The sequence below is a fragment of the Trachypithecus francoisi genome, unplaced genomic scaffold, assembly GCF_009764315.1.
Source record: "Trachypithecus francoisi isolate TF-2019V2 unplaced genomic scaffold, Tfra_2.0 Lachesis_group9, whole genome shotgun sequence".
Classification (NCBI taxonomy): domain Eukaryota; kingdom Metazoa; phylum Chordata; class Mammalia; order Primates; family Cercopithecidae; genus Trachypithecus; species Trachypithecus francoisi.
The window spans coordinates 37,409,540-37,435,485 of NW_022681474.1; the positions used below are offsets into that span (position 1 = coordinate 37,409,540).

Sequence of the window (25,946 nt, forward strand, 5' to 3'; positions counted from 1 at the left end):
TCCTATATAAAATAGCAAAATAATCCCTCTACTTACCTTGCTTTATTTTTCTTCGTAAGCTTTATAGCCACATGACACATTGTATATTTACTTGTTTCCCCTTCTAGAATGTAAGTTACACGAGGACAGAGATTTTCATGTTTTGTTCCCTGCTGTAACCTATCTCTATATCTCTATAACAGTCCTAGGCACATTGGGTACTCATTAAACACATGTTGAATGAGTGGACTTCTTCTTCTCTTGGCTAGGTGCGGTGGCTCACACCTGTAATCCCAGCACTTTGGGAGGCCGAGGCGAGTGGATCATTTGAGGTCAGAAATTTGAGACAGCCTGGCCAACATGGCAAAACTCTGGCTCTACTGAAAATACAAAAATTAGCTGGGCATGGTGGCATGCACCTATAATCCTAGCTACTCAGGAGGCTGAGGCAGGAGAATCGCTTGAACCCTGGAGGAGGAGGTTTCAGTAAGCCAAGATTGCACCACTTCTCTCCAGCCTGAGCAACAGAGTGACTCTGTCTCAAAAAAAAAAAAAAAGTGTCTTCTCTCATAGGCAAGTAACCTTAGAAGTGAAATGAGAAGAGAGCAGCACCAAAGTAGTTCTGCTGAGAGGTGAAGCCAGCTGGACTTCCTGGGTCGAGTGGGGACTTGGAGAACTTTTCTGTCTAGCTAGAGGATTGTAAATGCACCAATCAGCACTCTGTAAAAACGCACCAATCAGCACTCTGTGTCTAACTAAAGGATTGTAAATGTGCCAATCAGCACTGTGTCTACCTAAAGGATTGTAAATGCACCAATCAGCACTCTGTGTCTAGCTAAGGGATTGTAAATGTGCCAGTCAGCACTGTGTCTAGCTAAAGGATTGTAAATGCACCAATCAGCACTCTGTAAAAACGCACCAATTAGCACTCTGTGTCTAGCTAAAGGATTGTAAATGCACAAATCAGCACTCTGTAAAATGGACCAATCAGTACTCTGTAAAATGGACCACTCAGCAGGATGTGGGCAGGGACAAATAAGGGAATAGTAGCTGCACCCCAGACAGCAGTGGCAACCTGCTCAGGTCCCCTTCCACGCTGTGGAAACTGTTCTGTCGCTCTTCACAATAAATCTTGCTGCTGCTCACTCTGGGTCCGTGCCACGTTTAAGAGCTGTAACACTCACCACAAAGCTCTGCAGCTTCATTCTTGAAGTCAGCGAGACCAAGATCCCACCAGAAGGAACCAATTCCAGACACACTGCTAGGAGACTGCTTCTAGTCAAATGGAATGCTCTTCCTCTGATCAAGAAATGAATCCTACCATAAGTTCAAACATATCTATACAGAGTCCCATCCTTTTAACTTGGAAGAACTTTATGAAATTTTAGAGCTAGTTCTAAAGTGTGCAGAGAGAGAACTAGAGATATACTAAGGTTGAGAGGTATTTGATTCCCACCCCTACTTCATCCTCTCTCCAGCCTCATAATATATGCCTTCTGTGTACGAGGGTGGACTTAATGACTGTCTCTTTTTTTAATTAAAAAACGGATCTAATACTAGTTTACTTTCTCCAAGGATACAGTAGTTCTCTTGGTAATAAGATCTTAGATGTTCATGCTTTTGACAATCATGGTTAACTTGCAGTTGGAGAACCCGGCGGCATGCCTGGGAACTGAACTACAATTCCCAGAGTGCATCTCTACGAGGATTCTGGGAAGTGTGGCAGAAGCTGCAATGGTCCCTCTGGGGAACGGAAGCCCTTGAACGTGAACAGTTGGTTTCCTCCTTTGTGCTGATTCCTGAGGAGTAGGAAGGTACCCCGAAAAGAATTCAGAGTGAGTACAGTGAAACAGAAACCTGCTCAGCTTCTAAGTGCAGGAAGGACTTCACAGGGAGGCATGATCAGAACTTGAAAAAAGGTCGTGGTCACAGCATTTTAACATGTTAGCTTAATCTCTTCCTTTTTGCAGAAACCACGGATATAACCATAGTTTTGCCTCATAAGTGTGGAGCTACCTCAGTAACCACAGCTAATCATTTTCTGATACTTTTTTGGAGAGTCATTTAAAAATGAAACTTGCTAACTTCTCACATTGTGCCTTAATTTTTATTTTTTTTTAAAGGGAGGAAAAAATATTCTTTAGAAAGCAAATTATGAAGCAGGTCAGTGAGACCTTCAAAGTTGTTTTCCCGTGGTTCCTCAGTTCTCCATATTTCCCCATCCCACAGAGGTCCACAGTCGTGGAGAAATGGACTCTAAAAAGATCTCTTTTTTTTTTTTTTTTGAGGCGGAGTCTCACTCTGTAGCCTAGACTGGAGTGCAGTGAGGCCATCTCCGCTCACCGCAAGCTCCGCTTCCCGGGTTCACGCCATTCTCCTGCCTCAGCCTCCTGAGTAGCCGGGACTACAGGCGCCCGCCACCACGCCCGGCTAATTTTTTTGTGTTTTTAACAGAGACGGGGTTTCACCGTGTTAGCCAGAATGGTTTCGATCCCCTGACTTCGTGATCCGCCCGCCTCGGCCTCTCAAAAGTGCTGGGATTACAGGCGTGAGCCACCGCTCCCGGCCTAAAAGAGCTTTCTTAAATATTAGGGAACCTGGCCTCTTCTCGGTGGAAGTAACCACTAGATTCAAGATGAGCTTTTTTGTCATGCTCTTAGTGCTTAATTAATCTTTCTTCTGGAAAGATGAACAGGATAAGAAACGTGTGAATCATTTGTTATGGGGGGTTCAGAGAAACTATTAATGTTAAAGCACCTTGCCTCATCATTTAGTAGTTGGGTAAGACTGCTATTACCTTTCATCTCTATCAAACATTGTACTTTTAAAAACATAAATAGCTCTGTGACCATCAGCTCATGAATCAGCAGGCCATGATAATCTACAACTGGCTAAGCTTAATTTAGTAGCAGAAACTAGGCAAAACATCTGGCAACAGTTCCCAGGGTCCAAGAAACTCACCAAATGAATTCCCTTTGGCTCACGGAATATGGTGAGGTGTTTTGGGGAACAGTGGCATGGGAGGTAGCCTCATTAACCAGTTAGTCTCAGGAACTACTATTTTATTAGGCTTTTCTTTTGTCTTAAAAGGAGTAAGTACACATGGCTTTTTTTTTTTTTCAGTACAGAAAAATGAATAAAGCAAAAATTACCGGCACCTTTTTCAATCTTTACCGTCATCCCACTCCCCCAAATTAGTCACTCTTAACAGGTTGGTATGTATACTTCTAGTCATTTGAAAAATATAAATAAGGCCAGGGGTGGTGGCTCATGCCTGTAATCCCAGCACATTGGGAGGCCGAGGCAGGCAGATCACCTGAGGTCAGGAGTTCGAGACCAGCCTGACCAACATGGAGAAACCCTGTCTCTACTAAAAAATTACAAAATTAGCTGGGCATGGTGGCACATGCCTGTAATCCCAGTTACTTGGGAGGCTGAGGCAGGAGAATCACTTGAACCCGGGAGGTGGAGGTTGCGGTGAGCCGAGATTGTGCCATTGCACTCCAGCCTGGGCAACAAGAGCGAAACTTGGTCTCAAAAAAAAAAAAAAAAGAAAAGAAAGAAAAATATAATTAAATACATACAATTTATGTATATTGGTATGTCTGTGTCCTTTTCTTTATAAATTAATTAGGTCATGTTAACCAACTGTTCTTGTTTTTTCTCCAGCTTTATTAAGGTATAATTGACCAAAAATGTATATATTTATAGTTTACAATGTGATATTTTGATACAGGTATACATTGTGAAATGATTAAATCTGGCAAATTAATATATCTATCACCTCACAATTTTTTTTGTGTTGAGAACATTTAATATCTACTTTCTTAGTAATTTCCAAGTATATAATACATTATGAACTATAGTTACCACACCAGCACAATAGATATCCAGAATTTATTCATCCTCACTGAAACTTTGTACACTTTGACTAGTATCTCCTCCAAGTCCTCCTTGCTTTTTTTGTTTACTTAATAATATATTGTAAGTATCTCTCCCTGTTACTATATATATTTTTTTCACTGTTATATTATTTTCTATTTGTTCTTTTTCTTTCTTTTTTTTTTTTGAGACGATGTTTTGCTCTTGTTGTCCAGGCTGGAGTGCAATGGCGCGATCTCGACTCACTGCAACCTCTGCCTTCTAGGTTCAAGCAATTCTCCTGCCTCAGCCTCCTGAGCAGCTGGGATTACAGGCATGTGCCACCATGCCCGGGTAATTTTGTACTTTTAGTAGAGACGGGGGTTTCTCCATGTTGGTCAGGCTGGTCTTGAACTCCTGACCTCAGGTGATCTGCCCGCCTCGGCCTCCCAAAGTGCTGGGATTACAGGCGTGAGGGACTGCACCCAGCCCTTCTATTTGTTCTTAAGTCACGTATTAATCCATTTTATCATAATTTTCAGTTAACATTCTTGTACATATCCTTTCCTTCCTAGGGTAAATTTCCTAAACATGGAATTGCTGAGGAAAAAGGCTTATGATTTGACACTTTAATAGATATTTCCAAATCAGCCTGTAAAAATATCATACGAGTTTACATTCTGAGTGGTGTATGAGCCAGAAATAATGACTTCAAATACATTTTTTCTAGTATATCACACTAGTTTTGGGGTTACTAAAGTAGAAATAATACTTTTAACAACCTCCTAGAGTGCTTTGCAACCCACATGTTGCATACTGCCTTCTGTGAAAGCTGGCTATCTATTTGTTTTCTCTCTCCTGCTAGAGTTCCTTGAGGGCAGGGATTTCCCTCCTTTATATTTTTGTGTTCTTTAGGGGACCCTGAATAAAGTCAGTACTCAATAAATACTTTGTTGAATGTCATTTGCTAAATATATTTTACTTATGGCTAGGACATAGATTGTAGCCAAAACTATCCAAGGATTCATCATCAGTGATTCATAATTATGCAACCAAGAAGTAGGACTAAATTTTAGATGTTCTTCAGTCATTTAGTGTCAAAACTTGCTTTCCTCAGACACACTGAAAAGGGTGGTTGGTTATTTAACTGTAATGAATTCTTGACTTTTTTACTGCCAATGTGAAAGGTACTTTTCATGGGGAATAAAATACTGATACACAATTTAAAGGGATCATCTCTGCCAGAATGGATTCTTTAGTTTTTTTTTTTCTTTCCCAATGAGCTACAGAAAAATAGAAAATATCTTGGATCCATGTGAATTTGCATAGCTGCCTTCTGAAAAAATTTCCTAATGCCGTGACTTTATATATTCTTTTTTTTTTTTTCTTTGAGACAGAGTCTTGCTCTGTCGCCTAGGCTGGAGGGCAGTGGCGCTATCCCAGCTCACTGCAACCTCCACCTCCCAGGTTCAAGCAATTCTCCTGCCTTAGCCTCCTGAGTAGCTGGGATTACAGGCACCTGCCACCATGCCCAGCTAATTTTTGTATTTTTAGTAGAGACGGGGTTTCACCATGTTGGTCAGGCTGGTCTGGAACCCCTGACCTCGTGATCTACCTACCTTGGCCTCCCAAAGTGCTGGGATTACAGAAGTGAGCCACTGTGCCCGGCCCTATATATTCTTATCTACAGGATTCCTTCTACTTCATTCTTATGCTAGGTGGGTAGAACAGGTTTCAGTTTTTTAGATGATGAAAGAAGTACTGAAATGCTGAGATCCCATAGCTACTTAGGGGTAGAAATGCAATTTAGAAACAAGATCACCTGACTCCTATTGAGTTTGTCTTTCCTTAATATTACAAAGTGATCCCATTCTGGCTTAAAATATAACCCTCTTGGCAATTCATTACTTTAAATTTCATATTATGACTTTTTTTTAAAACTCCTGTTTTTTTCCTAAGGACCTGACAATGTTCCTGTATTGTGGAATAGCTTGCAGGAGAAAATTTTTTTGGTGCTATAGACCGCTGTCAACCTATGTTACTAAGACACGGTGAGTTTTAGCCAACCTGAGCTTTGATTATTCTGTATAGCCCATTAAATTATTGTGATATTATGATTTTACATATATAATTGTTTGATTATTATATATACATTATATATTATTATATTTGTGTGTGTATATGTGTGTGTGTATATATATTGATCTGTGTTTTCTGGCTCATAATTCCTATGGCCCTTATTACAGTCTTTTGTTATAATGTGGGGCACTTTAGACCTCAGGAGCAGGCCTTAGGAAACAAAATCTCTTGTACCTTCTCCTGTCCTCCTTTTACCTGCCCATGGCAGGACTCTAATCTGATTGTGGGTCCAAAGACCCTAATTCCAGAGAGGGTTGTGCCCCATACTCCAGAGGAAGGAAGGCTGCACAGAGAGGCCAAGGAGAACCTGAACAGACAGACATTGCTGCGTTTCCGGTCAGTCTGTTAGTATGAAATCATAACCATTTTGTCCAATCACATTTCTACATGGTTGTCAATCGTGCCTATGTAATGAAGCCTCCATAAAAACCCAAAAGGACAGGGTTCAGAGAGCCTCTGGATAGCTGAACACATGGAAGTTCCTGGAGGGTGGCGCACCCAGGGAGGCATGGAAGCTCCACACCCTCCCCTCACATACCTGGCCTAAATGCATCTCTTTATTTGTATCCTTTGTAATATCCTTTATAATAAACCAGTAAACATAAAAAAAGTATTTTTTCAATTTTTTTAGAGATGGAGTCTCACTCTGTCAGGCTGAAGTGCAGTGGTACAATCTTGGCTCACTGCAGCCTTGATCTGCTGGGGTCAAGTGATCCTCCCACCTCAAACCCCAAGTAGCTGGAACTACAGGCACATGCCACCATGCCTGGCTAATTTTTGTATCTTTGTGTAGAGACAGGGTTTTGCCATGTTGTCCATGCTGGTCTGAACTCCTGAACTCTGGCAATCCACCTGCCTTGACCTCCCAAAGTGTTGGGATTACAGGCGTGAGCCACCACACCTGGCCAAAAAATTTTAAACTAAATATCCAATGATATCTAAAATATCTCACACACTTGAATATAAGTTCTATTAAGATCAGACTTTGTCTTTCCACCATGGTACCCCTACTTCATAAAACAGTGCCTGGCACATGGTAGGCACTAAAGTACTGTTGAATGAATGAACAGTAAGGGAGAAATTAAGTAAATTAAGGTACTATAATAGAATAATAAACAAGTTAAAACTATATTGTTCTATACCTGTCACTTCAGATGAGAAAAACTATTGAATAATATTTCATGAAGTTTCCTGTAAATAAGGTAGATAACCCCACCCCCTCTCCCCAAGAACTAAACTTCAGTGAAAGGTAGAGTAGGAAATAAAAATCTACAATAGCACATAAAGATGATAAAGACTTTTTTGTCTCAGCCTGGAGAAATTAGAAATCTGTGAATTTGAAATCACTAGACTGCTTTCATACAGTTTTGGGGTTTAAATTTATACTATCTGTGTGGTGTGGTCCTAGAACCCTTAATCTAAGAAATAATTTTTTTTTTCTTTTTTTTCTTTTTGAGACAGGATCTTGCTCTGTCACACAGGCTAGAGTGCAGTGGTATGATCATAGCTCACTGCAGCCTCAACCTCCCAGGCTGAATCAATTCTCCCACCAAGTAGCTAGCATCACATGCATAGCTACTTATGCACCACCATGCCTGGCTAATATATATATATTTTTTTATTTTTGGAGGTATATATATATATATATTTTGAGGCAGAGTCTCGCTCTGTCGCCCAAGCTGGAGTGCAGTGGCGCGATCTCGGCTCACTGCAACCTCCGTCTCCTGGGTTCACACCATTCTCCTGCCTCAGCCTCCCGAGTAGCTGGGACTACAGGTGCCCACCAGCACGCCCGGCTAATTTTTTGTATTTTTAGTAGAGACAGGGTTTCACCATGTTAGCCAGGATGGTCTCAATCTCCTGACCTCGTGATTTGCCTGCCTCGGCCTCCCAAAGTGCTGGGATTACAGGCATGAGCCACTACGCCCGGCCAATATTTTTTTTATTATTTGTAAGCTAGGGTCTTGCTCTGTTGCCCAGGCTAGTCTTAAACTCCTGCGCTCAAGCAATCCTCCTGCCTCTACCTCCCAAAGTGCTGGGATTATAGGCATGAGCCACCATGCCCAGCCTAATAAATGAATTTAAGTAGTAACCTTGGACTGAAAATACCCCTGGGGCACCATGTAAACACAAATATAAAACTCCTTAGGAAGTATATACTCACAACCAGTGATTCCTACATATAAAGCCCTAGCAAGCATGAGTGCCCAGTCCAAAATTTTGAGGCATATAAAGGCTGGGTGCAGTGGCTCACACCTGTAATCCCAGCACTTTGGGAAGCCAAGGTGGGCAGATCACTTGAGGTCAGGAATTTGAGACCAGGTTGGCCAACATGGTGAAACCGTATCTCTACTAAAAATAGAAAAATTAGCCAGGCATGGTGGCGTGCACCTGTAGTCACAGCTACTCAGGAGGCTGAGGTGGGAGAGTCACTTGAACCTGGGAGGTGGAGGTTGCAATGAGCCGAGATCGTGTCACTGCACTCCAGCCTGCGTGATAGAGTGTCTCGAAAAAAAAAAAATTAGAAGCACATAAGCGTAAAATCCTACATGAACAAGGGTGAACAAACAACAAAATTGTGACACTTGTTTCAGATATTGTTGGATGTTTAGGTTGCTTGTACTCCTTTAACTACAAGAATTTTTTTCTTCTTCTTCTTTTGAGATGGAGTCTTGTTCTGTTGCCAGGCTGGACTGCAGTGACGTGATCTCAGCTCACTGCAACCTCTGCCTCACCAGTTGAAGTGATTCTCCTGCCTCAACCTCCCGAGTAGCTGGGACTACAGATGCACGCCGCCACACCCAGCTAATTTTTGTATTTTTAGTTGAGACGGGGTTTCACCATGTTGGCCAGGATGGTCTCGATCTCTTGACCTTGTGATCCACCCGCCTTGGCCTCCCAAAGTGCTGGGATTACAGGAGTATGCCACAGCGCCCAGCCAAGAATAGTAACATGATTATTGAATAGAGTCTAAAATTTAAGTATGTTAAAGTGATTAAATAAATCTATTTAAGAATGAATAAAAATAATGAGGCCAGGCACGGTAGCTCACACCTGTAATCCCAGCACTTTGGAGGCCAAAATGGGTGGATCACCTGAGGTCAGGAGTTCAAGACCAGCCTGGCCAATATAGCAAAACCCCATCTCTACTAAAAATACAAAAATTAGCTAGGTGTGGTGGCGGACACCTGTAATCCCAGCTACTTGGGAGACTGAGGCAAGGGAATCACTTTAACCCGGGAGGCAGAATTTGCAGTGAGCCAAGATTGCGCCACTGCACTCCAGCCTGGAAAACAAGAGCGAAATTCTGTCTCAAAACAAAAAAAGAGAAAAGAATAAAAGTCTATCAATAAAGAATATGATGTGAAAATGTTTACGTATGTTTAAGAAAAAAGGCTACAAATTAGTAGGTTTGATGGATTCTAAATATATATGTATTGATATATAATATTAATCACTTAGAGAATTCCAAGGTGTAAACAGTGATTATCCCTGAGTGGTGGGATTTTGATGATTTCCTTTTAAAAAAATTGACAATTGTATATTCTGATTATTAAAGACTATTTTTTACTGTTAAAATAAGGGAAAACTTTGTTTTAAAATAATCTAAATATTTTCAGCTTTGATCATCGTAGCAATTTCCATGCTATTATAACTGAAAAGGGAAAATGAATTTTTGAAAATAAGAGTTCCTGATCCAGAGGAGTGTAAGGAACTTTTGGATCTCAATTCCAGTTCCAGTAAGGCCTTGGGTCTAAGACCTTAACCTGGGTGTTTTTGTAGGTGTTTTGCTTTTTAGGGTCATTAGGGCAAGTACAGGTTGTACCACTCTTTCTGTTCTTTTACGACGGCAGCAGTGTTTGTTCTATCGTTTATATTTGGTAACTTCTGAGTGACACATGTCTCTCCTTTGGCATGCATTGAGTCTTTGCCCCAGGAGGCTACAGTGACTCATAGTAAGTTTAAAAATATCACAAGTCTTAAAAGATCAGGTTTCTTTTGTCTTCTATTTATAAAGAGCTCATTGTAACCCCTTTTATCACAGTCAGAATAGATTCTGAAAGATACCACTGGGTGCATTTGTCTTTTTGCTTTTTATTTTCATGTTGAGCCAGCTCTGCCTACTGGTATTACAAGAGTTCTCAGATCCCACAGGAAATATCTGCAAACTATTTTTCCAACTTGACAAAAGAAGCCAGTTTTTACCTGAGCGTCTGTTTTAGGGCTTTTGACAGGCAAAAATGGCTAGCCCCAAGGCCCCAGGGGAATCTGCATTCTGTCCCTGCTGATCACAAGGATTTGAAGGGAGAGACTCAGCCCACCTTTAATGAAGGTACTGGAAAAGCCTTGTACTTACCCCATTACTATTGCCTTTTTTTGAGAAACCAAGAATAGGAGGGTATTCCCTTTTTCCACATTTTCATTTTGGCTACTGAAAATACTATGGCTGGGCACGGTGGCACACACCTGTAAATCTCAGCACTTTGGGAGGCCGAGGGCAGATCACTTGAGGTCAGGAGTTCGAAACCAGCCTGGCCAACATGATGAAACCCCCATCTCTACTAAAATACAAAAATTAGCTGGGCATGCTGGAGCATGCCTGTAATCCCAGGTACTCAGGAGGCTGAAGCATGAGAATTGGCTAAACCTGGGAGGCAGAAGCTGCAGTCAGCTGAGATCATGCCACTGCACTCCAGCCTGGGTGACAGAGTGAGACTCTGTCTCAAAAAAAAAAAGAAGAAAGAAAGAAAATGAAAATACTATCCTTATTAAATAGGTTAATATAGGTTTCATCAGTGCTCCCTTTGTCTTTTTTTTTTTTTTTTTTTTGAGACGGAGTCTTGCTCTGTCACCCAGGCTGGAGTGCAGTGGCGTGATCTCTGCTCACTGCAACCTTTGCCTCCCAGGTTCAAACGATTCTTCTGCCTCAGCCTCCTGAGTAGCTGGGACTACAGGCACATGCCACCATGCCCAGCTAATTATTGTATTTTTAGTAGAGACAGGGTTTCACCATATTGGCCAGGCTGGTCTTGAACTCCTGACTTCGTGATCCACCTGCCTTGGCCTCCCAAAGTGCTAGGATTACAGGCGTGAGCCACCACGCCCGGCCAGGTGCTCCCTTTGCTAGAGATAAGGAGTTAATGGTATCTACTTTGGGATCTAGATGTTTGAAGTAAGGGTACATTGAAGGTAAAATTTGTTCTTTATCTTCCCTAGATTGAATGAGGGTCACTGAAGATACAGTGTTTACTCTTTGTCTGCTGTGAAAAAGTCTGTTCCCATCTCTAGGTATTTTGTGGTTGATGTTTTATCACTGTACTTGTTTTCCTTTCACTCCACTCATGTAAATTCTTGCCTCACAGTATAATATTGGCAGAGTACCTTGAAGTTCAATTCAGTAAATATTTATTACCCTTGAAGTTCAATTCAATAAATATTTATTGAATCGAGCCATTCAATATGCTAACTACAGAGATACAGAGCTGAGTAAAGCATACATTCCCCTTAAGGAGATCATAGTCTCTCAGAGGCGACAGACAAATGAACAAATAAACCAATAGTGCAACCACAGAAGTATGGGTGAGGTACACAGTAAGACAAAGGAGGGAATGAATGATTACCTATAGCTACCTCAAACCCTTTTTGGAGCAAATTAGGTTGTAAATAAATAAAGGGAAATAACCATGGTAGGAGAGGGATGCAGCGGCAGCATTCTCAAAGATGAACGCTATACAGGTAACTAAGGGTGGTTTTGTAATGGTTTATTTCCCAAATACAGGTATTTATTTGAACTGAAGGAAGATGATGATGCATGTAAAAAAGCCCAGCAAACAGGAGCGTTTTACCTCTTTCATGGTCTGGCTCCTCTGCTTCAGACTTCAGCACATCAATACCTGGCCCCCCGACATAGCCTGTTAGGTAAGTCCAGGGTGGACCAGTGGTGTTGACCAGCCTGTGGCCACTGAGCAGAATTCAGCCTATAATGAATTCTAAGAAAGATCCTTGAACTTTGGAGTCTAGATTTTTCAAAAAGCTTTTGAGTCTCATGCTTGTATAACTGCTTCTGCCAACTAATAATTTATTTTATGAACTCTAGTTGTCCAGTCAAATATTATTTGGTGATGAAATGAACCACTAATGCCTTAAACCAGGGGTTGGTAAAACTGCTGTCCAAATTGTACCTGCTACCTGTTTTGTAAATTAATTTTTATTGGAACATAGCCATACTCATTCATTGACATATTGTCTATAGCTACTTTTGCACTACAATGCAGTTGTGACAGAGACTGTATGACTCACAAAGCCTAAAATATTTAGTATCTCTTTCCAGAAAGTTTGCCCATCTTTGCCTTAGAGCAGTGAATTCCAGCCTCCACTGAGGTATACACTGTTATGCTAATTAAGAGTTCTATCATGGCCAGGCAAGGTGACTCACACTTGTAATCCCAGCACTTTGGGAGGCTGAGGCAGGAGGATCACAAGGTCAAGACATTGAGACCAACCTGGCTAACAAGTCTCTATAAAAATTACAAAAAAAGGCCGGGCGCCGTGGCTCAAGCCTGTAATCCCAGCACTTTGGGAGGCCGAGACGGGCGGATCACGAGGTCAGGAGATCGAGACCATCCTGGCTAACATGGTGAAACCCCGTCTCTACTAAAAATACAAAAACTAGCTGGGCGAGGTGGCGGACGCCTGTAGTCCCAGCTACTCGGGAGGCTGAGGCAGGAGAATGGCGTAAACCCGGGAGGCGGAGCTTGCAGTGAGCTGAGATCTAGCCACTGCACTCCAGTCCGGGCGACAGAGCGAGACTCCACCTCAAAAAAAAAAAAAAAAAAAAAAAAAAAAAATTACAAAAAAATTAGCTGGATGTGGTGGCAGGCGCCTGTAGTCCCAGCTACTAGGGAGGCTGAGGCAGGAGAATGGCATGAACCTGGGAGGCGGAGCTTGCAGTGAGCCGAGATCGTGCCACTGCACTCCAGCTTGGGCGACAGAGCGAGACTCTTGTCTCAAAAAAAAAAAAGAGTTCCATCATAACTTCATTTTTATTAGAAGGGTCAAGATTAAAAGTGAATTAAAATAAATTTGCTTCTAGAACTCTTTTAGCATATATAACTAAAGATATCTAAGCCACTGGGATTTGTCATTCAAAATGCAAACTTTGGCTGGGTTGCGTGGCTCATGCCTGTAATCCCACCACTTTGGGAGGCTAAGGTCAGTGGATTGCTTGAGCCCAGGAGTTCAAAACCAGCCTGGGCAACATAGTGAGACCCCATCTCTACCCAGGAACAAAAAATTAGTCGAGCCTGGTGGTGTCTCAAAGACAGAAAACAAAATGTGAACTTTCAGTTTTATATGAGTCACTATATACTGACTAATTTCTGTATTGCCAGTGAATTTCCCCCATAGGTCAGAAGTTAAAGCACTTGGATAGGTAGTTTCTAGCAGTGCAGAAGAATCTGAGGACTCCATCAGAAGGCACTATACATTATTTAGAGATTTAGCAATGTTTATGTTGTATTATGATTTTTTTGTGTGTTATGTTGTATTATGAACAAATAAATATGAGTCCATCATGAACAAGTGTATAGGATTTCTCCCTACACAGCACTCATCTCTTAGAGATTGGCATCTCAGATGAGTATTTTACTCTACTTTGGTCCACAAAAGTAGCACATTCTGGAGGTTAATTACAGAACTGGATTGGTCTTTAACTGCAGCCTTGAACTCCTGGGCTCAAGAGATCCTCCCACCTCTGCCTCCCAAGTTTTTGGAACTACAGGTGTGCACTTCACTGCACCCAGCTGATTTTATTTTTTGTAGAGACAAGGTCTTGCTGTGTTGCCCAGGCTGGTCTCAAACTCCTGGCTTCAAGCAATCCTCCCTGCCCCCCAGCCTTGGTCTCTACCATTTTAAGTGTGACACTTATTTTTTTTTCAATGACTTAATAAGTTAACTATCATGCATCTTACTATCTAGGGGATATTTTCCTTTCATGATACAGTCATAGAGTAATACAATGTTATACAAGAATTCCTTCTTTGGTCTAAAGTCCTCAGATTGCTAAGGAGAAAACAGGCCTGGAAAGGTTAAATGGTTAGACCAAGGTTACATAGCTAATTAGTTGCAGCTGGAAGCCAAGTATACCTACTTTAAGCTGAAGTAGATGATTTTCCCTGAGTCTAACATGGCTGTAGTGATTTAATAGAAACCTTTGTGTTTTGCTTTTCTCCCTTCTGTTTCTTAGAGTTGGAAAGGCTCCTGGGTAAATTTGGACAGGATGCACAAAGAATAGAAGATTCTGTGTTGATTGGATGCTCTGAGCAGCAGGAGGCATGGTTTGCTCTGGATCTAGGTCTGGATAGCTCCTTTCCCATAAGTGGTACATAACATTATTCCTAATGGGTACTTCCCAGTGGTCTTCAGAATTTGGGATTTCACATAATGGTAAAATTTAAAGGAAAATTTGGGGAATATGAAAGGTTATCAACTTTCTATTTTTTAAAAAAGGACATTAAAAACACTGTCATCTGCTATCATCATTTAAATGAAAATAAAGGATATTTTAATGCCTTCTAAGTTAGGTGATGGGTACATGAATATTTATGGTATTAGTCTCTGTACCGTTATACATTTTATTTATTTATTTATTGAGACAATATCTTGCTGTCGCCCAGGCTGGAGTGCAGTGGTACAATCACAACTCACTGCAGCCTTGACCCCCTGGGCTCAAGTAATCCTCCCACCTCAGACTCCTAAGTAGCTGGGACCATAGGCATGTACTACCATGCCTGGCTAATTTTTAATTTTTTTTTAAATAGAGATGGGGGTCTCCTTATGTTGCTCAGGCTGTTCTCAAACTCCTGGGCACAAGAAATCCTCCCTCCTTGGCCTCCCAAAGTGCTAAGATTATAGGTATGAGCCACCACACCTGGCCTATACATTTTGTGTATATATATATATATATATATTTTTTTTTTTTTTTTGAGGTGGAGTTTCACTCTTGTTGCCCAGGCTGGAGTGCAATGGCGCAATCTCGGCTCACCGCAACCTCTACCTCCTGGGTTCAAGCGATTCTCCTGCCTTGGCCTCCCTAGTAGCTGGGATTACAGGCATGTGCCACCATGCCTGGCTAGTTTTGTATTTTTAGTAGAGACTGGATTTCTCCATGTTGGTCAGGCTGGTCTCAAACTCAGCCTCCCAAAGTGCTGGGATTACAGGCAGGAGCCACGGCGCCCGGTCACATTTTGTATATTTCAATATTTCATAAGAAATGTTAAAAAAACTTATGACATCATTCTTATTTCTTTTATGAATACAGGTGAATAAAAATGTTTCCACAGAGTAGCTCTGGCTCCACAGACCTGCAGTTGGGAACCACTTTGCTATTGGCTCATGGCTCCTGTCAGGCTTTCCTTCTGTCTTTAATGGTCTAGGTATAAATGTAGTGATGCTGGGATGAGGTTCAGATAGGAGCCATAAGGTCCCACTTCATCTCTTTTCCAAGGATAAGCTAATGCAAATGTTCTTGTTGCCCTGAGGAAGATCTTGAGACATACTATGTGCTAATGTTTCCCAAACTGGCCTGAATATAAGAATCACCTGGTGCTTGTTAAAAAGTAGAGATTCCTGGGCCTCACTCCATGCCAGCTGCTTTAGAATCTCCAGGTAGGGGCTTGAGAATCTTGCTTTTTAAAAAAATTTTATGTATATATTTATTTATTTTGAGATGAAGTTTTGCTGTCACCCAGGCTGGAGTGCAATGGTGCAATCTCGGTTCACTGCAACCTCTGTCTCCTGGGTTCAAGTGATTCTCCTGCCTCAGCCTCCTGAGTAGCTGGGATTACAGGCACCCACCACCAAGCCCAGCTGTTTTGTGTTTTCAGTATAGACAGGGTTTCACCATGTTGGCCAGGCTGGTCTTGAACTCCTGACTTCACGTGATTCACCCTTCTCGGCCTCCCAAAGTGCCGTGCCTGGCCTTTTTTAAATTTGAGAGATGGGGTCTCGCTGGAGTGCAGTGGCTATTCACAGGTGTGATCATAGTGCACTGTATGTAGCCTGGAACTCCTAATGGCCTCAAGCCATCCTCCTGCCCCCGCCTCCTGAGTAGCTGGGACTAGAGGCACACACCCCCACACCCAGCTGAGAACCCCGATATATTTTACTTTCTCCAGCTGAATTTCATGAGGCAAGTTTGGGAAACACTATTTTAACAGGACAGACTGGAGAGAGACCCTGAGGCAAAGTTTGTCATTGTTTAATTTCATTATCTTTTCTAATTTTCTAGCCTCCTTACACAAACCTGAAATGGAGACAGAGCTCAAGGGGTCTTTCATTGAGCTGAGAAAGGCTCTCTTTCAACTCAATGCAAGGGATGCCTCCATGCTGTCCACGGTAGATTCTGGTTTCTCATTCTGCAGGAAATTTAGTAGAGCAGTATGTGTGGGTAAATCCATGTGTAAATCCAAGGCTACAGTGACGTTTGGTTTCTTCTTTTGCAGATTCTAGTCCTTTCTACAAACACTGGCAGGACAATGTGCTGTAGGAAGATTGCTTATTCTCCCTTCTTTTGCCCTTGTTTTTGGCAGAACCACTGTCAAGATCATTGTCCCCTAAAGACATGCAGATCTATGGCAATAGGATCTGACGGCCTCATAAACATTTTTAATGACCCACACAGCATGACATATACAGCATCATGCTTTCCCTAAGAGAAAGTACTTTACATTGCTTTAATGACTTGCCCTCACAGCTTTAGATTTCACTTGCTAAAGTATTTTGATTGTGCATTTAATTTAAAAAGAAACCTCTAAATATTTTTTTAGTTGCAAAAAATTCCAACTTTACTGGGGAGAAGAACATTTTAGGATGTTCAACTATACTGGGAATGTTTTATTTTTAAGCTGGTTAGTGAATACATGGGTGTTCATTTTATTACCTTATATACTTCATATGTTTTAAATCATAATACATTTAAAAATATGCTTTCTTTTATTCAGATTTCTGATGCTAGAGGAATATGTTCAGTTAGTTTACTTGTCCTAAAATTTAAACAGTAACCATTTAAATTATGTGGGCTGGAAAGAGATTGGCATTTCCCTGTGAGTTGTTCCAGATAGTAGGCCCAGTGCTGTTAAAGATGAGCCCTGCATTCTCTCCAAATGAAACTAGGCCCATCTTTGTGTCCCTAGGCTCAAGCTCTTCTCCGCTGGCATGATGCTCATCAGTTCTGCAGCAGAAGTGGGCAGCCCACTAAGAAGAATGTGGCTGGCAGCAAGCGTGTGTGCCCTTCCAATAATATCATCTATTATCCACAGGTAAGTATTGCTGTAAGAGGACAGTAATCCAAGAAGACTGTGCACTGCCTTGTCCTGGGGAAGAAAGCCTGTGCAGTTCCTTAATTATACACTGCTTTAGCTCATTGGCAGGCCTCCAAGTGCCAGCATCTGTTTCCATTCCCCTTTCCTAGATGGCTCCTGTGGTGATCACGCTGGTGTCAGATGGGACCCGATGCCTGCTTGCCCGCCAAAGCTCTTTTCCCAAGGGAATGTATTCTGCCTTGGCAGGTTTTTGTGATATAGGTAAGGAGTTAAGGGGATATACAGGTGACACTGGAAGATATACAATCTTACTAATACAATCTTCTCTGTCTTGTTGCTATGGAGTCTGGATTCCCAAGCACATTCTTTTCTATCATGTCAAGAAAACTGCCTTCTGGCATTATATATATATAAAATTTCTGGCACTATACACACACACACACACACACATATATATAAAATTTTTTCCTTTCCTTTTTTTTTGAGACAGAGTCTCACCCCGTTGTTCAAGCTGGAGTGCAGTGGCACAATCATGGCTCATTGCAGCCTGAACCTTCTGGGCTCAAGCAATCCTCCCACTTCAGCCTCCTGAATAGCTAGGACTACAGACGCAGGCTACTATGCCCGGCTAATTTTTAAAATTTTTTGTAGAGACAGGATCTCGCTGTGTTGCCTAGGCCAGTCTTGAACTCCTGGCTTCAAGTGACCTGCCTGCCTTGACCTCCCAATGTGTTGGGATTACAGGTGTGAGCCATACTATTTTTTTAAGCAAATTTTCAAACATAGGAGATTGTTGAAAGAATTATACAGTGAACACCCATACACCCACTACCCAGATTCTATAATTTTTTTTCCTCTTCACCTGTAGGCAGTTGTTTGTAGGGAGGCCACAAGCTTCGTGCCTCTCATGACAATTACCCCAGATTCCTGTTGGGTGTGTTATAAACAGAGGAGCCATTCTTTAGGCCCCCTGCTCTGAGCACACCCCTAGATTCCATAAATTTTTACTACACTTACTTTATCACAAAGCTGTTCATCTATACGTTAATTAATCTTATTTTTTGATGCACAGATTTAAGATATTAGTACACTTCTTCCTATTTCAGCAGGCATAACATTAGCTAAAATTCAGTATTTATTTACAGGTTGGTTTTTTTCTCTAGTCTACTGGGGTCAAATTTGCAAATGGTGAAAAGTGGAATTTTATGAAAGCTGAGGGCAGTAGTCCCTCCTACTGTCACCCTTACTTTGCATTACAATAACTAACCTAGCAGGCTTTAGCACTGTGGTACAACACACAGCTCTGGACCTGATTCTTATTGTTAGAGGAGTTTTAGGACACTCCCAAGAGCGTTTCATTGAAACTTTGGAGCCAGTGTTGTGTGCCTTTCTCAAATGGGCTGTCTGTATCACCCTTCTAGCTACAGGGCTGTCCTGAATTAATCTGAGTGCTTGTAGGTGAAAGTGTAGAAGAGACCATCCGTCGAGAAGTTGCAGAAGAGGTGGGATTGGAGGTGGAAAGCCTGCAGTACTGTGCATCCCAGCACTGGCCCTTTCCTAGTGGCTCACTCATGATTGCTTGCCATGCAACTGTGAAACCAGGGCAAACAGAAGTAAGTTCTTATGTTTCCCTTATGCTGTGATAGTTATTTTGCTTCGTCCAATCTGCTCATCAGCAAGTACTTATTAAGCACTTGTCTAGTCCAGCATCATCTAGATTATATAAACATTTGTAAAATATGATTTAGGGCTGAGCACGGTGGCTCATGTCTGTAATCCCAACACTTTGGGAGGCTGACGTGGGCAGATCACTTGAGGTCAGGAATTCAAGACCAGCCTGGCCAACATGGCAAAACCCCATCTCTACTGAAAACACAAAAATTAAGGCCGGGCGCGGGTGGCTCATGCCTGTAATCCCAGCACTTTGGGAGGCTGAGGTAGGTGGATCACGAGGCCAGGTGTTCAAGACCAGCCTGGCCAAGATAGTGAAACCTCATCTCAACTAAAAATACAAAAATTGGCTGGGCGTGGTGGCAGGTGCCTGTAGTCCCAGCTACTTGGGAGGCTGAGGCAGGAGAATTGCTTGAACCCAGGAGGTGGAGATTGCAGTGAGCTGAGATTGAGCCATTGCACTCCAGCCTAGGCAATGGCGAGAATGCATCTCGAAAATAAATAAATTAATTAATTAAATTAAATATGATTTATGCCCTCAAGGAATTTGCAGACCAGTAAAGGAAGCAGATAATCTCCATTCTCCCTTGCATATATGTCAGTCATGAGATAATTTCTTTCTTTCTTTTTTTTTTTTTTTGAGACTGAGGCTTACTCTGTCACCCAGCCTGAGTGCAGTGAGTGGCACAATCTCGGCTCACTGCAACCTCCACCTCCTGGGTTCAAGTGATTCTCCTGCTTCAGCAGAGAAGCATATACCCTTGAAATTATCAAACCAGGCCGGGCGCGGTGGCTCAAGCCTGTAATCCCAGCACTTTGGGAGGCCGAGACGGGCGGATCACGAGGTCAGGAGATCGAGACTATCCTGGCTAACACGGTGAAACCCCGTCTCTACTAAAAAATACAAAAAAACCAGCCGGGTGAGGTGGCGGGCGCCTGTAGTCCCAGCTGCTCGGGAGGCTGAGGCAGGAGAATGGCGTGAACCCGGGAGGCGGAGCTTGCAGTGAGCTGAGATAGATCCGGGCCACTGCACTCCAGCCTGGGCGACAGAGCGAGACTCCGTCTCAAAAAAAAAAAAAAAAAAAAAAGAAATTATCAAACCATCATCACTATCAATGCCGTAAACTTACTCATCAACTACAAAAGTGTCCTCCCACCTTTTATTTTTCTCCCACCCCACTTTTTTTTTTTATTTTGTGGTAAAAGCACTTGATGTGAGATCTATTTTCTTAGCAAATTTTTATGTATATAATATAGTATTATTAATTGTAGACCTTATGGTGTACAGATCTTCAAAACTTATTTTGCATGACTGACCCCTTGTACCCTTTGACCACTGGCCACCCCTGCCATTTTCCCCTCCCTTCAGCCCCTGGCAACCACCACTCTACTCTCTGCTTCTATAAGTTTGACTATTTTAGATTCCACATATAAGTGAGATCATACAATATTTGTCTTTCTGTGTCTGGCTTATTTCACTTAGCATGTCCTTTGGACCCATCTATCCTGTTGCAAATGCAGGATTTCCTTCCTTTTTAAGGCTGAATAATATTCTATTATATGTATATACCACATTTTCTTTATTCATCCATTGTGAATAATGCTGCAGTGAACATGGGAGTGCAGGTATCTCTTCAAGATCCAGATTTCAGTCTCTTTGGACATATATCCAGAAGTGGGTTGCTAGATCAAAGGGTCATTCAATTTTAACTTTTTGAGGAACCTCCATATCTTTTTCCATAGTAGGTGCACCAACTTACATTCCCCCCAACAGTATACATGGGTTCCCTTTTCTCTACATCCTTACCAATACCTGCTGTCCTTTGTACTTTTTTAATAGTAGCCATTAAAGAAGGTATAAGTTAATAGTAGCCATCAAAGAAGGTATGAGGTTTTCATTTGCATTTGCCTGATGATTAGTGATGTTGAGCATCTTTTCTTTTTTTTTTTTTTTTTTTTTGGAGACGGAGTCTTGGAGTGCAGTGGCCGGATCTCAGCTCACTGCAAGCTCCGCCTCCCGGGTTTATGCCATTCTCCTGCCTCAGCCTCCCCAGTAGCTGGGACTACAGGCGCCCGCCACCTCGCCCGGCTAGTTTTTTGTATTTTTAGTAGAGACGGGGTTTCACCGTGTTAGCCAGGATGGTCTCGATCTCCTGACCTCGTGATCCGCCCGTCTCGGCCTCCCAAAGTGCTGGGATTACAGGCTTGAGCCACCGCGCCCGGCGAGCATCTTTTCACATACCTGTTGGCCATTTGAATATCTTCTTTGGAGAAACGTCTATTTAGATCCTTTGCCCATTTTTAAGTTGGCTTATTTATTTTTTGGTATTAAGTTGTAGGAGTTCCTTATATATTTTGGATATTAACTCCTTATTAGATACAGGGTCTACAAATATTTTCTCCCATTCTGCAGGTTGTCTCTTCACTCTGTTGATTGATTCCCTGACTCTGCAGAAGCTTTAGTTTGATAGAATCCCTACTTGTCTATCTTTGCTTTTCTTGCCTATGCTTTTGGTGTCATATCTAAGAGACCGCTGCCCAGTCTAATGTCTAGAAATTTATTCCTTTATGTTTTCTTCTAAGAGTTTTATTGTTTCAAGTTTTACATTTAAGTCTTTAATCCATTTTAAGTTGGTTTTTGTATATGGTGTAAGATAAGGGTCCAATTTCATTCTTTTGCATGTGGATATCTGATGTTCCCAACAGTTTTTATGAGACAATTTATCTTTTATTGTCAGGACTTAAGAGTGTCTTACATATAGTAGGCACACAATCAGGCATCATTTAATGACTGACTGCAGGATTGGTCTTACTGCTCAAGTCAGTTAGGATGCTGGGAACTAAAAATAGAGTCTCACTCTTGTCGCCCAGGCTGGAGTGCAGTGGCACGATCTCAGCTCAGTGCAACCTTTGCCTCCCGGGTTCAAGCAATTCTCCTGCCTCAGCCACCCGAGTAGCTAGGATTACAGGTGCCTGCCAGCATGCCTGGCTAATTTTTGTATTTTTATTAGAAACGGGGTTCCACCATGTTGGCCAGGCTGGTCTCGAACTCCTGACCTCAGGTGATCCTTCCACCTCGGCCTCCCAAAGTGCTGGGATTATGGGCATAAGCCACCATGCCTGGCTAGACATTGTCTTATCCAATCTCATCTTGCACTTCTCTAGCATCCCTGACCGATGGTCTCTGCCTGCCAAAGTTTGCCTATTGTATGTTTTGGTTTTTATAGAATCTTTTATAGAATATCTAATCTATTTCAGCTTCCTCAGCATGAAGTTCATGTTACTTTGCTTCTTGCAAAGATGAGACTATGCTTTTGACTATCGTTAACCCTTATCCTTTAAAAAAAAAAAAAAAAAAAAAGAGTGCCTGGGCACAGTGGCTCACACCTGTAATCCCAGCACTTTGGGAGGCAGGTGGATCACCTGAGGTCAGGAGTTCTAAACCAGCCTGTCCAACACAGTGAAACCCCATCTCTACTAAAAATACAAAGAAATTAACCAGGTGTGGTGGTGGGTGCCTGTAATCCCAACTATTCGGGAGGCTGAGGCAGGAGAATCATTTGAACCTGGGAGGCGGAGGTTGCAGTGAGCCAAGATCACATCATTGCCCTCTAGCCTGGGCAAAAAGAGCAAAACTCCATCTCAAAAAATAAATAAATAAAAAAGTAATATTTGTATGTTCTTTTTTAATTGAAAAATTTATAGAATCAATAGAGACACAAGGAAAAATAGGTATTATTCATAATTTATTCTCAATGTTAACCACTCTCAACATTTTAGTATTTGTACTTCCAGGATTTATTTAATGTATCTTATCTTTTTTTTTTTTTTTTTACTATGTTAAAAATATATTTAACTCTCATTTCTTAATTATGCCTCTTTTGCTTCTGGGCAGTACCTAGAACTGACTTTCATCTAACCTGGAGATCCCACATATTATCTTCTAAGATTGCTTAGTTCTAGAATCATTTTCTGACCTTTGGCCATAGTATTCTAAATTTTGTAGCTCCTGACCTTACATCCTTTTCTTCCTTCTGTCTTTCAGATCCAGGTGAACTTGAGAGAATTAGAGACAGCTGCCTGGTTCAGTCATGATGAGGTAGCCACAGCCCTGAAGAGAAAGGGCTCCTATACTCAGCAACAGAATGGGACTTTCCCATTCTGGCTGCCCCCTAAGTTAGCCATCTCCCACCAACTGATAAAGGAGTGGGTGGAAAAACAGACCTGCTCTTCCCTGCCTGCTTAGCCCAGACCAAGTAACTGAGATCGCTCCTTGGTATTCCTGAGGGACAAACTAGAGATCAGTTGACAAAGGAGAAGTGACAAAAGACAAGCTACAGAAGGACCTCAGAAGCGCAGAGCAGAGGGTGAGCCTACAGTAAGACACTTCTATCAGCAGTGTTAATGGAAGAAATTCCTACCAATGGGCAATCAAAAAAGCCAGTGTGAGAAGAAAACTGATGAGCTGTCAACTGTCAAAACTCAGGGGGAAAGCGGAAGGATTAGTTTGGATGTAGGCCCTTGTTCGGTCATTTTCTCCAAGGCCTTGGAAACAAACATCTTCTAGCATATGGCTTGTTAATGTTGTGTTTACACTAACTGCCAAAATGTGCCTGTTGTAAGTTTGGTTAAAACTTTTATCTTAGTATTGAAAATATATAGCAAGTTTCAAGTCATTACTGAGTTACTTGTTACCCTTACAGAATTAAGAAAAATAGCACAGTATAATATTTTTAAATTTATGTACAGGTGCATTCTAGTTACATGTACATGGTAGTTAAATAAAAGTCATAATTAAGTCATTATGACTCAGAGTACTTTATAATAAATCAGATGCCATGAGGCTCTGTTGAGGTAGTAGAATCTCAATGGGACTCCAGACAATAAGTCTTTTTTGCTGTTTTCAGCTCTGTCACATGCTCAGTTTGTGACCCAGGGAAAAGACTCTCGCTTTGCCATGCCTGTTTTCCTAAATAAAACAGTTGCTGGCATTTGCACATCCACAATGTGTTGATTAACTTTAACAAAGGGATTGGTGGAGATAAACAGATGCCAAACCTGACCTATTTCTTAAACTTTATGGAATAAACTAAATTTAGGATTTCTCATCATTCATATATGATGCCATAAGGGAGAAGAGTTTATTTGGGGAAAATAAAATAAATGTCCACACCTTTGTTCTGACGTCTTTTTCTGTTCTATGAATTGAGAAAATTTTACAAGGTGAGAATTTGGGGGTAGGGGAAAGGATCCCTATTGGTGACAATTAAACAATTAAGTCCAGGCAGGTTTCAAGTCAGTGCAACAACTGAAGCAATGTGCAGGAGAAATGTTAGAGGTCTTGCTGAAAAGAGGAAATAATCATATCTTCAGAAGATTCTAGGCACTAATTTGTGATTAAAGACACAAGCTCCAGAGACCCTAAGGTTATTTACACGTCAAAGTCCCATAGGACTAAAGAGATTCTAGAACTAGAAAAGTTAAAGCACTGAATTTCCTTTTGATCTAAAAGGTCATTGCTCTCTCCACAGCCAGCAAACCATCATTGCTTTGGGGAAATCAAAGTGCCTTCCTTCATCAGGAAATGTTGAGGGATAATATGTGATGGGACTTGATTGTCTTGTTAGATTGGCAGCTTGCCTTTACCTGGGCTGAACCCAGCATGCAGAAGGGTAAAGCACTCACAAAAGAGAGGTTCTGAGATTTCTTCATATCTTGCAGTTAGAAGAAAACAGTTCAGGGTCCATGTGTATTACCATCTCCCAATCTTTTCTATCTCTATGTGGGTGTGTTTGTGAGCACATGTGTACACATCCCCAATCTGAAAATACTGATAGAAAGGGGAGTGTGCGGAGTTCCTGGTTATGAGTTTCCCAAACTTACCATGGAGTAACTGTTTGTTTTCTGATTAATGTGTTTTTGGGAAAGAAAAGATGAGAGTGGCTAACAGCAGGAGCTGCAACATTGAACTTTGCTTCTCAGTAGTGAGTGGGAAAAGAACTTTGCTGTAGAACTCCAAGGATATCTGAAAGCTGAGGCAGAAAAGAACAGGCTTGGGATACTGAAAATGACAGATAAATAAAAGAAACTTTGGTATAGGGCCTACCTGACCTGAGAATATATATGTGGGCAATGAATTATGAAGGTGCTAAGGATAAATATAACTCATCTGGATCCATGATGCAGAATAGAAAAACAGGTGAAAGTCAGTTAGTCCTGGTAACTGGAATAAAAAAAAATTTCATTTATATTTTTGCCTATCACCCTTTCTCTACCCAATATTTAATCCTCAATGAAGATAAACCTAATGTACCACAAGTGCAATGGGGGGAAACCTTTTTCTCATAGTTGAGCTGGGATGGCATTCTGGACCCCATTTTTAACATGAGAAATGTAGCTTCAAAACAAACAATAAAAATATATTTAAAATTATTATTTAAAATGTTAAAATGTTGCACAATATCATCTGATGTGTTACTTTAGTCAATGTGTAACACCCTCTTCCTTAGTTCACTTCAGTGAACACTAGGAAAAGAAAGGATTGGAGTGGGGTACGGTATATTTAGTATTTATTTATTTACTTATTTATTTTTGAGACGGAGTTTCGCTCTTGTCTCTTGGGCTGGAGTGCAATGGTGCAATCTTGGCTCACTGCAACCCCCAGCTCCCGGATTCAAGCTATTCTCCTGCCTCAGCCTCCCAAGTAGCTGGGATTACAGGCACCCACCACTATGCCCAGCCATATTTAGTTTTTATTAGTTTGTGATAGTAAGTTCTCAAATAAGAACTCAACTACACCATTCTCCTAATTCCTCCCTTGGTCACTGGAGAGGGAACAGTATGAAACTACTTCCTTTGTTTTTACTTGGATAGGGTAAGATATAGTAAGGGCATCTCTCTGCTGCATGCAATAAAAAAGAAGAATCCAGAGACCTAGATTATAAAAACATGGTCAATATATGGAGCTCTCTGTAG

At 41.6% G+C, this 25,946-nt stretch overlaps 1 protein-coding gene and 1 non-coding gene across 6 annotated transcripts; one reads left to right on the top strand and one right to left on the bottom strand.

Annotated features, from left to right (window-relative positions):
* Positions 1-1,628: 1,628 nt before the first annotated feature.
* Positions 1,629-24,145, top strand: NUDT13 (nudix hydrolase 13). Of its 5 annotated transcripts, XM_033209604.1 has the most exons (10): positions 1,732-1,814; positions 3,103-3,190; positions 5,800-5,891; positions 11,759-11,898; positions 14,225-14,359; positions 16,268-16,374; positions 17,172-17,297; positions 17,450-17,561; positions 18,759-18,913; positions 23,017-24,145. In XM_033209604.1, exons 3-10 carry the CDS (start codon positions 5,809-5,811, stop codon positions 23,215-23,217), a joined length of 1,059 nt encoding a protein of 352 aa, XP_033065495.1. In that variant the 5' UTR covers positions 1,732-1,814; positions 3,103-3,190; positions 5,800-5,808; the 3' UTR covers positions 23,218-24,145. The 5 variants fall into 5 exon arrangements, 4 of the variants coding, with proteins under 4 accessions (XP_033065494.1, XP_033065497.1, XP_033065495.1 ...); XR_004436734.1 differs by lacking the exon at positions 3,103-3,190 and having other exon boundaries at positions 1,629-1,814; positions 18,722-18,913; XM_033209603.1 differs by lacking the exon at positions 3,103-3,190 and having other exon boundaries at positions 1,629-1,814.
* On the bottom strand, positions 18,161-18,288 carry LOC117082914. Its single transcript, XR_004436837.1, has one exon. It is a non-coding gene; the product is annotated as a small nucleolar RNA SNORA11 (small nucleolar RNA).
* Positions 24,146-25,946: the final 1,801 nt, after the last annotated feature.

What these genes read in the sequence shown, in the direction of transcription:
- NUDT13 (XM_033209603.1), top strand. Translation starts at nt 5,809, where the DNA reads ATGTTCCTGTATTGTGGAATAGCTTGCAGGAGAAAATTTTTTTGGTGC. An exon ending in CCCCCGACATAGCCTGTTAG is followed by an intron (nt 11,899 to 14,224) that starts GTAAGTCCAGGG and finishes TCTGTTTCTTAG; the next exon opens with AGTTGGAAAGGCTCCTGGGT. An exon ending in TAGCTCCTTTCCCATAAGTG is followed by an intron (nt 14,360 to 16,267) that starts GTACATAACATT and finishes CTAATTTTCTAG; the next exon opens with CCTCCTTACACAAACCTGAA.